The 10,329-nt window shown below is 44.0% G+C and overlaps 2 protein-coding genes across 9 annotated transcripts in view; both read left to right on the top strand.

Annotated features, from left to right (window-relative positions):
- The window catches only part of LOC132468591 (myomegalin-like), a 32,074-nt gene extending 27,324 nt beyond the window's left edge, over positions 1 to 4,750 (top strand). The window contains 6 exon segments of the mRNA XM_060066314.1: positions 16 to 35; positions 133 to 343; positions 977 to 1,106; positions 1,761 to 1,807; positions 2,013 to 2,127; positions 2,749 to 4,750. Of these exon segments, the coding sequence (XP_059922297.1) occupies positions 16 to 35; positions 133 to 343; positions 977 to 1,106; positions 1,761 to 1,807; positions 2,013 to 2,127; positions 2,749 to 2,846 (621 nt within the window). The 3' untranslated portion in view covers positions 2,847 to 4,750.
- Positions 4,751 to 5,056: 306 nt separating this feature from the next.
- mast2 (microtubule associated serine/threonine kinase 2) overlaps positions 5,057 to 10,329 on the top strand; it is a 107,816-nt gene continuing 102,543 nt past the window's right edge. For 3 of the 8 annotated variants that reach the window (XM_060067087.1, XM_060067078.1, XM_060067077.1), the window contains exon 1: positions 5,058 to 6,074. In XM_060067087.1, the coding sequence (XP_059923070.1) occupies positions 5,922 to 6,074 (153 nt within the window). In that variant the 5' untranslated portion in view covers positions 5,058 to 5,921. Of the gene's footprint in view, positions 6,075 to 10,329 lie in introns of all 8 variants that reach the window. The other 5 variants (XM_060067081.1, XM_060067079.1, XM_060067075.1 and 2 more) reach the window with 3 other exon arrangements.

Below are 10,329 nucleotides of genomic sequence, written 5' to 3'. Positions count from 1 at the left end.
ACAACCTTTCCCTAGCATGGGAATATAAAACACGAGTATAACAATCACATCATTCAAAAACCATACAAAGTGAAGGAACAAAGTCACCAAAACGTGTTATTCTTTGGTCGGTGTAAGCCTAGCCAGATGAAGACACTATGTCTGTGTTCTTCTGAGTCCCCTGGTCCCTGGGCCGGGTCCTTTAACGCCCTGGACCTCCTCTCCCTCTCAGGCCGTAGATATGGGCTCCGTCAGAGCGCTGCTGGCCAACACCCACACCCTGGGTCAGATCCTCCAGGAGGCCCACTCTCTGCTCAGGATGTTCTGGAGAGCTGCTCTGCCCAGCTCTGACAGCACCAAGCAGGTACAGAGCGCTGGGTGTACCCGCACCATGCTGCAGCGTTCCCTGAAGGGATACCATTAGGGAGAATGCAATGTCTATACCACAGTAATACAGTAATGCACACAATGTATGGGTTCAGAGGTACCTTTGAGGACAGAGTTTGTGGGTGTTACCAAACATTTAGCAACATCTGTGAGATCAGCGCAGCATATGTGCGCTCATTTAAGATTATAACAATAACTCTTCAGTAAAACATTACTGCAAGGCGGCTCTTGAGAAATATATTTGGAACATGACCATGTTATCCATATCATGCAGTACTGTCTTACAACGTGTGTGTGTGTGTGCGTGTACGTGTGTGGTTGTGCGTGTGCGTGTGTGTGTGGTTGTGTGTGTGTATGTGTGTGAGCGCGTGTGCTTCTGCTCGTGTGCGTGTGTGTGCGTGTGCGTGTCTGTGTGTGTGTGTGTGTGTGTGTGTGCGTGTGCGTGTCTGTGTGTGTGTGTGTGTGTGTGTGTGTGTGTGTGTGTGTGTGCGTGTGCGTGTGTGTGTGGTTGTGTGTGTGTATGTGTGTGAGCGCGTGTGCTTCTGCTCGTGTGTGTGCGTGTGCGTGTGCGTGTGTGTGTGTGTGTGTGTGTGCGTGTGCGTCTGTCCAGCAGAAGGAGGAGCTGGTGGCGCTCCGGGTGAAGCTCTCGGAGCAGGGGGAGGCTCTCCGGGACGCCAAGGAGCGTCTGAGGAGCAGCAGCCTCAACCAGGACACCATGGAGACCTTCATCGTCAGCCAGCGTGAGTCCCCCCCCCCAGCCCCCCCCCTCAGAGCCATACAGCTCCTCTCACCCGCTGCCTCTTCGTTTCCCACACCGGGCTTTTCGTCTTTATTTTGTTCTTCTAATGCTTTGTTCGAGCTGATTGTTGGACTGAAGGTTCAAGCGGTGGTCAGACAGTGTGCTGTAGGTGCATCGTATCATATCCATATTCAGCTACAGAGACTTGGTGTCCTCCTTCCTGGAGACATATCAGGCCAAGATACACTGTATCTGTAAGGCTGTAAGTACACTGCAGCGAGGTTATTCTCTCAACTCCCTCCACATGTGTGACTGTCTGCCTCTTACAGATGATTGTCTGTCACTACCATGGCTAATGCATTTGTTCCATTCAAAAGTATGTAAGCGTTCAATTATCTCAACTCTTTTTTTCTGAGCCATGGTTTTGCTGCATATACAATAGTTATCTATTTCTCTCTCTCCCTCCTTATTTGTCTCTTTTTCCACTTTCTCCAATTCTTTCTCTTCCATTCGCAATCCAGATAAAACATTGACATGACATCTGAGAGACGTTAACATGATGGAGTGGCGTACATGGAGCTGGTCTCCATGTCTCTGTTGAGTTAAAGAGTCGCAGCTGTCAAAGATGAACCTCTCTTTGTTTATGTGCTTGCAGTGTCAAGAACCAGGGACGTCTTGAAGAAGGCCAAGACTAACCTACAGGTAAGGACTCTGATGTTAATGTTCGAGAGGCAGTGTGATTGTTCTTCAAGAAAAGAGAAGAAAATGGTTTTATGGTAATGGCTCTTTATGTTCTGCTAATTCTCTCCTTTGACATTCATCTCCACCCTGTTCACCTGCTTGGGCTCCTCTATCCTCTCCTACCTTTATCATCCTCTCCCTCCTTCCATCCTGGCCATCCTCCAAGGAGAATGAGCGCAAGATCTGCTCCCTCCGCCTCTCTCCTTCCTCCCAAGCCTCGTTCTCCCCCTCTCTCTGCCCCCCTCCCTCCTGCTCCCCCCCTCAGCCCCCTGCGGGGAAAGGTACGGCCCGCTGGCTCCGTGTGTCTCCACAGTTGCTGTCTCTACATGCAAGCACACATGAAACACAACTTTTTTTAGAACTTGCATCCAAAAAACGAACATCAGTGGTTTTGTGATGCAGTATATTCAACGTCATAGATTGATGTTTTGCACCTGCAGGGAGCAAAACCTGAAACCTAACTCTAATTTACTACTTCTCTCTCTCTCTCTCTCTGTCTCTCTCTCTCTCTCTCTCTCTCTCTCTCTCTCTCTCTCTCTCTCTCTCTCGCTCTCTCTCTCTCTCTCTCTCTCTCTCTCTCTCTCTCTCTCTCTCTCTCTCTCTCGCTCTCTTATTCTCACTCTCTGTCTCTCTCTCTCTCTCTCTCTCTCTCTCTCTCTCTCTTTATATATATATATATATATATATATATATATATATATATATGTGTCCTTCTTTGCAGCAGTTTTTTCTATTTCCTCCCTCTTGTATTATTGCCTGTTATTGTTCTGAAAAGTGCTACCCACAGAAATAATGACATGGTTTGGCTGAAGAGGATCTCAGCCAAACTCTGTCATCATCTCTGTTCAGAGCAGTGTTCAGAGCCATGTTTAAAACCTGCTGTCTCTGTCTGCTCTACCCAGGTCAAAACTCAGGACGCTTCTGTGAGCTCACTCTCTCTCCTGATTGGGGTGTCTTGAAGGCCCGACGTCCCACCACACTCCAGCTGGCCGTCTGTTGAGTGGTTCCTGGGGAGGTTGCCTGGGACAGACTCTCCTCCAACATGCTGTTCAGACTGCCTTCCTGGCCGAGGTTTCAATCCTGCAACAAAAACCGTGGTCTGCTTTAGGAACACAACCAGGAATAGGTCCTCACGGATCTCTGAGTTGTCTTGGGGAACAGTGTTTGAGTGATGTGTGTAAAAATCCCTTTTGCTGAGGTGAATGAGTGTGATGTCAGAGGCTGATTTATAACTGTGGATGAATGTCGATCTCCTAAGGGCTGTGTCTTATTTGTGTACAGTGGAGTTGATCGTTAAGGGCTTTTATTAAGGCTCCACAGGTTAATGGTTGTTCTCTTTTCTTTGAGTTTCTGTCTGATCTCAGCTGGGATTAACATTTTAGAATATTATCCATGTCATTGGAGATAGAGCTTTGAAAAACCAAAACCAAAGTGCTTCCATTTGAGGTAGTGATTTATAATAATGCTAATGTTTGATAGTGTATATAATAGCTGCATGTGGTTAGATCATCTAACAGGAAAAAGCCATATTGTTTAACAAAACAAATTATAATTTTTTTGCCTAGTATTATGAAAGCTACAGATAAGGTTAACGCCTTATAATATTTGGATCAAATCAAGGTAATTTACAGAGCTAATTTTTTCAGATCATTTTTATTATTAATTTTTACAAAATGAGAGACCGGTCCAACCTTTCACTCTGCTTATATGCCAAAACATGCATTCATAAACATTTGAACATATTCAATGCAAACTGCTGTTTGCTGTCACTGCGTTTAAAAGATTTGACATAATTATGAAGACAATTAATGGAAAGCAGCAGTTTATTTTAGACTACTAAACAGAAGAGAAAAAGCACCCGTGTAGATTTGTTTGATAACTTATTTGCCTTTCGTTTGTGAAATTAGAAAAGGGATTTGATATTTTTAAAATGGTCCAAGTGGTACAATGTTTTATTTGATCAACTATTTATGTTAAAAATATAGTTGTGAAAATAGTCCAAACTCAAGTATGACCCTTTTATACATTGATTATTATTATTTTGTAACTTTTGAAAGCCAGTTCAACTTGAATTATTTTTGCATTTTTACATTTAAAGTACATGTCCCTGTTAGCATTTCTGACAATCATTAGATAAAAGACAATCTGAAATATTTTAAAGGACACAGTGTGAGTCCAGTTTGCTTTGGTTAAATATATGTTAAATCGCTTGTTGCTTTTAGTGCATGAATTGTTATATTGCTAATATTCACATACCATGCATGTTATGGGTTACAGTGCAATAACGTCTCCAGTTGCTGTCTAGCTGCTGAGACACATATTTCAAATGTCTTTGCTCCTCATAAATAAGAAATAACTTGGACAACATTTTCAACCATTATGATGACTTTCTTTCTTAGAGTATTTATTTAATAGAAGTAGGTGGCACAACGTCTAAAGTGATTACAGTTTGTAACCCTTAAAGCACAACCATTAGGCATATTAAACAAATAAATGAACCAAAGTGTTGTCAAATTGGGTGTCTTCAAATGTATATCGTGTGTCATTTATAATAATCCAAAAACCTGTCTGTAATCTGCTTCACTGTGAGCCATTTTAGATGTATGTATGTATGTATGTATGTATGTATGTATGTATGTATGTATGTATGTATGTATGTATGTATGTATGTATGTATGTATGTATGTATGTATGTATGTATGTATGTATGTATGTATGTATGTATGTATGTATGTATGTATGTATGTATGTATGTAAACAAGGGAGTGTAAACTAATGCAAGTTTTGGTGGCTGTAAATCTGGGTCTTTCAATTGTGGCCTAGTTTATTTCATGCATGTGATAGCCTATCCTAAAATGTTTTTGGGTAAACATATTTTGCAATAAAACGATGACCCCCTTCTCACTATTTCCCAGTTACTAATATTTTGTTGCATTTATTTTGCATAGACTTATCTTTTGGTCTCAATTTATTGTGTTTCCTAACTTCCAACAGAAGGCGGCAGCACACACCAACATACTAAGATTGAAGGCAAAGAGCTCTTCCCGATCGTTGACCTAGGGCACTCATTTACAACTCGAATTTTATAAGTGATTAAATAAAACATAACATTAGACAGGTGGCTGTGGTGTGACTGGGATGAGAAGCTGGTTGTGGGTGAACCGAGGGATCAGACTCAGGACGCGGGGCTGTGTGGCGTGCGCTGAGGGGTAGGGGTTCAGGAAGCGGGGCGGACTGTGTAGTGTGAGCCGCCTGCTGGTTCATTTCTGCACCAGACTCAACTCAGGTCACATCTGAGCCGCCAGCAGACATGAAGGTCCAGCCGAAGGGGACCCAGGCGGCCGGTTGATCTGCACACGTCCATCAGGCAGGTGACGGCGGGTCTGTTCCGCGTGTGTCATGTCGCGGAATGTACACTTTGGAGGTGACACCTTTCAGAGGAGGCAGGTAGCGAGGAGACTAGCCGGCTAGCCGCTAACGGTAACTAGCTAACAACACAGGACGCTAACGCTAACCAGCTAACACGCCGCGGCTTCTGTTCTTAAGCAAGTGACTCCATGGATACCAACACGGTGGGGGTCCACCATGAAGACCTGATCACATGAAGAACTGATCACATGAAGACCCGATCATATGAAGCTCACCTTGGAGCCGCCAGGAGGACCTGAGCACTAGGTCTTTCCCCTCAGGAGGAGGACCTGAACCCGAGGAGGACCTGAGCTGTAGGTCTGTCCCTCTGAGCACTAGGTCTGTCCCCTCAGGAGGACCTGAAATCTAGGTCTGTCCCTCTGAGCACTAGGTCTGTCCCTAAATCTGTTCCTCTGAACCCGGACTAGCGGCCGCTCGTTAGGAGCAGCGGGTGATTGACAGCCTTCAGCCCGCCATCCGGATCAGGCTGCCCGCGGACCAGGAATGGATGACTGGCGGGGAGAACCTTCCAGATTAAACCACTGGTACTGGTCCCGCTGACCAGTTAACCTGTGGTGAGTAGTCAACAAGTCGTGCTGTCAACAAGTTGTGTTTAACAACAAGTTGTGCTATCAACGTGTCCAACGCCCGCGTCCTGCGGCGCGAAATGAAGCAGAGCGAGAATAGGAACAAGAGGAAGCTGAGCAACATGGACCCACCCGGGGAGGTCATAGACAGACCCGGGGAGAACATGGACCCGCCTGGGGAGACCATGGCCCGACCCGGGGAGACCATGGCCCGACCCGGGGAGAAGGACGCGGTGAGTACTGGTCCACAACCTGGGGTCTTTAACTTTTACGTAATCTAGAAAATGACGTATTTACAGGTATTTACTGGAAATACCTCCAGTAAACAAGTATGACAAGGAATACTTTATTCAACAGGTAATGCTCTTTACAGGATCTAAATCCTGAAACCAATTTTACATTTACAGTTACATTTAGGGTGTTTAGAAGATGCTTTTATCCAAAGCGACTTTGTCAGAAGAGAAACAACAATATATCTCTGTCGGTGCAGTAGGGATGTTCAAAGAACCAAGTGCCAAGCACCAACATTCACTAGGTTAACCCATTCCCCGTATGCAACAGAGATAGCTAGGATAAGATGCTACACAACTATAAGTACTATAACTAATACAACAAACAATGCAAACGCCAACATCATGTGTATCATTGAAGTTTGACTAAAGTACAGGACTAGTTAGATCAGTGACAGATCCTGCTAGCTCTTAGTCCCACTTTAACGGATGAAGTCATGCCTCCCACTGTCTCCCACCGGGCCATGATGTCTCCTCCACCCTGGCCTCTGGGGAACAGTAAAGAGGTGTTATATCCTCTGCTTCCTCAGTTGCCTATTCAATTTATTTCTCCTTATACCTATCCAGCATTCCTCTTCTTATTTCACAAAACGACTTGCCCTCAACATAAAGCTGAAATGTAGCTACTGCACAATCCCTGGTGTGGATTAGTGAGGACCTTTTGGAGACTGGAGAGAGGAGTGGACATGATGGTGTTATGGAATGGCCGACAGATGTTTCTTTGCTTGTTGCCACGCAGTTTTATGTGTTTTCAGGGAGAAGGAAGCCTTACGGAAGTGCCCTAGAAAATAAATGGAAACATTTCTCTCACTGTATTTTCTACTTATTGGTTGCTATTTGAATATGTGTGTGTGTATATATATATATATATATATATATATATATATATATATATATATGGCCATACTTCAACTAGGAACCGAGTTATATTGCAGCTTAATAGGTCAAATTTGCCAGTTGATGACTTTGGATTTAGCATCCTTCCTATTATTGTATTGTTTCCTAGAGGTTAGTTACGTTTGCCATTAAGTGGCTATTCAAAAAAGCAAAATTTGGTTATGCTTGCTGAATGGATTCCTGTAAATGCTGATACCATCTCATGTAGTTGTTGTATGAAGGCTGTGGCTCACTTTATGATTCACAATAGAGTGACCACACCTGTGTGGTCATGCGCTCATGCACTCATGACCTCATCCTAAACTATTAAGTGCCTTAAAAAGCATAAGGTTAATGATTCGATTTTTAACCCCTTGTCATAGAGCTAGATTTTTATTGGAATGCATGATTGGAATTGTTAAATTGATTGAAGGAAAAATGACAAGGAAAATGAGACAATTAACTTTAGTTATTTATAAGCTTGTTTTTCACTCGATACTTAATTTTTTTATATCCATTGGAAGTTAACGACTTGCCATTTTCATTCGAACTCGCCTGCAGTCAAACTTATTTGATACAAACGAACACTCTTATTCATGGCATGGACTGTAGCCCTTGCACTTTGCTTTCCTTGAGTCTTTAGCTATCTCTTAGGCTAACCATTAACCTCTTTAGATATACGATATTAGCCAATGATTTCCACTCTGCACATTTAAGGGCTATGGAGCTAGTGCTACTGTCGTTGGGTCATTGAGAAACCCGGGCTTCCGTAGCTTCCAGGTACCAGTCTTCCGAACAGCTATGATACTGGCTTGATGGATGGGACCTACATTTCTTATGTCTGACGTGTAATTGGGCCATGGAGAGAGATAGGAGAGTAATGCACAGGGGTATGGGGATATTAAGTCCTTATTGCTTGGAATGATGGCCTAGATGTACTTGTATGTGGGAGGGGAATTTCATCAAAATGAAATACCATTCAGTTATTAATTTATGAAAAGCTGGCTGACCGGAAAAATCTTGCACTCATGCCCCCATTTTATTTTTAACAAGAAGTTCCCTCCTGTATTCCAGGAAATGTTTGAGACTTGAGAATTCCAGAAACGTGTAACAAAACAGATTTCCCTAACTATGGTTATTTGTAGTTATTTATGAGTCCTCACTAAAATAATAAGGTAATGCAGTTCCAACTAGGGCTGGGCGATATGGGCCAAAATGAATATCTCGATATTTTTTTACTATATCTCGATATATTTTGAATCTCCTCTAGAGCACATCGAAAATGCCCAATATCGGCCGATAATATCGCCCCTCCGATATATCGGTCGGGCTCTAGTATCTAGTGGTGCTGTAGCTAACTATTTTATATTGGCCTAGACTGGTTTGGAGTCATAGTTAGGATGTAGAGCTCTCACAGAATGCTGTAGCCTGGCTGAAATAAGCTACAGTTTGAAGCTTGAGTTTTTTTCCCTGCCTCTTGAACACGACACACTTAATGAAGAGAACCCATCACTCCCCCTGCCCACCATGTTACACCCCCCTCCCTCACCAGTCATTGTAATCCAATAGTGTGGTTATTTCACACTGTGCTGCCCGCCCCCCCGTCGCAGTGTGGCGACCTCCGTCCTCCTGATCTCATCTCTACCCCTCCCTCCTTCTCCCCCATCACTTCCTACTTCAGGTTCACTTTCTCTTGGGTTACACTGCTTTGTTCTATCTGCCTTCTTGCTTCCCCTCTCATTGTGTCATTGTGTTTGTAGCTTGGCGTCAGCTGGGGCTTGCTTTTCCCCTATGTGCTTTAATAATTGGTGGGGGTGTGTGTGTGAGGGTGGGTCAAGCTTTCATTATCTTTATTGTCTGAGACACTAAGATAGATATTTAAACGCAGTATTTTCTGAGGGAGCATTCATTCAGTTAAGCTATACAACATTAAGCAACAGCTTTGTTATCATGGATGGAGTGTGTGTTCCTCTGTTGTGTTGTATGATGGACATCCTCCTGGGGCATCAGAATCGGTCTATTTATTTGTCTCTCTGTCTATCCCCAGCTCCCCTCGTACCATGCATGTGACTGCAGCCTGTTCTCCCTCTCTGAGGACCAGAGCAGAAGCAGTCCTCTGAGCCCCCTCAGGCCGCTGAGCCTTCACTGGGTTCTTCCTCTCAGAACCTTTGAGTGAGAATGTGTTGATTTATTCCTCACTGTAGTCATTTGAAGCCAGAATCGATGCAGCTGCGTTGCTTATCTGCCGCCCGGTGGTTCAGAGGGAGGATGACGTCGGTAGAGAGGTCTGAGGAGCAGTGAGGGGCTGGCTGGAATGCTACAAGCAGAAACCTGTACTGCTCCTCTCACTGCTTATTCCTAATGTGTGGCGTTGCTGACGTCTTGGTGGTTTCCTTGTTTCAACGCACACACACACGCTGACGGCATCTTGTTGTTACTCTAAATTGAGTTATAGCTCAGTTGAGTCCTTTTTAAACACTGATGGAATATTTAGGTGGAATATTCTAGGTTGGTCTCTACCAGGAACAATGCCTTATACAGTGATGTCATTGTTTGTATACACAGTCAGTAACCTGACAATACAAGTTTAGTGAGTCAACGGAGTTATGTATTATGTATGTGTGTGTTAATGTCTGAAAGTGAGGCACCATGGCAGGCCCTCCCCTGCCTGAGTTGTATTAAGATTTTGGGCTGTGGTCCAGCCTGGGAGCTCACTAATGGCACCACAAAACATCCTGCTTCCTTTAGCTCGTCAGCTAACTCTAGCCAGACAAAACACAGGAGGTCAATGTATGTGGTTTGAAGTCGGTTGAGTAAAAACAAAGGAGTAAACATATCCTGAGTGAGTCCACCCCTCCAGTTTTTATTGTGGACTTAAGAGAATGATTCAGTGCTTTATGACTCATTCAATGATCCGGATCCGGATTGATGATCCTGACATGTACGTCAAGTTGATCTGTCAAGTACTCTATTGTCTTTTAATTGAGCCAGACAAAACAGATCCTACGCATCAACACGTTTCATCTCATTATTCCATCAATATGACGAGCAGTCATAAATTGTGTCAGCCTAGCTTGCTCTGTGGCCTCTGGGTTTCTACTTTTACCAGCTCCACTCTCGCCACCCACTCTCCTACAGAAAACGCAGACCAATATTGCCCTCACCCTCTAATTACTTTGATTACTTCTCAAGCAAACCAATCCCAGCTCACCAATAGGCCCATGTGCAACAAAGGAGAGCATAAAGGCAACTCTGCTATCGGTTTACTGTTCTGTGAAGGACTTAGTTTCAGGGATACAAGGTTATTTTGGAGTTCAGGATG

Source organism: Gadus macrocephalus, chromosome 12 (genome assembly GCF_031168955.1).
Source record: "Gadus macrocephalus chromosome 12, ASM3116895v1".
Taxonomy (NCBI): domain Eukaryota; kingdom Metazoa; phylum Chordata; class Actinopteri; order Gadiformes; family Gadidae; genus Gadus; species Gadus macrocephalus.
The sequence above is the reverse complement of the archived record's forward strand: the minus strand, read 5'-3'. Positions and strand labels throughout refer to the sequence as shown.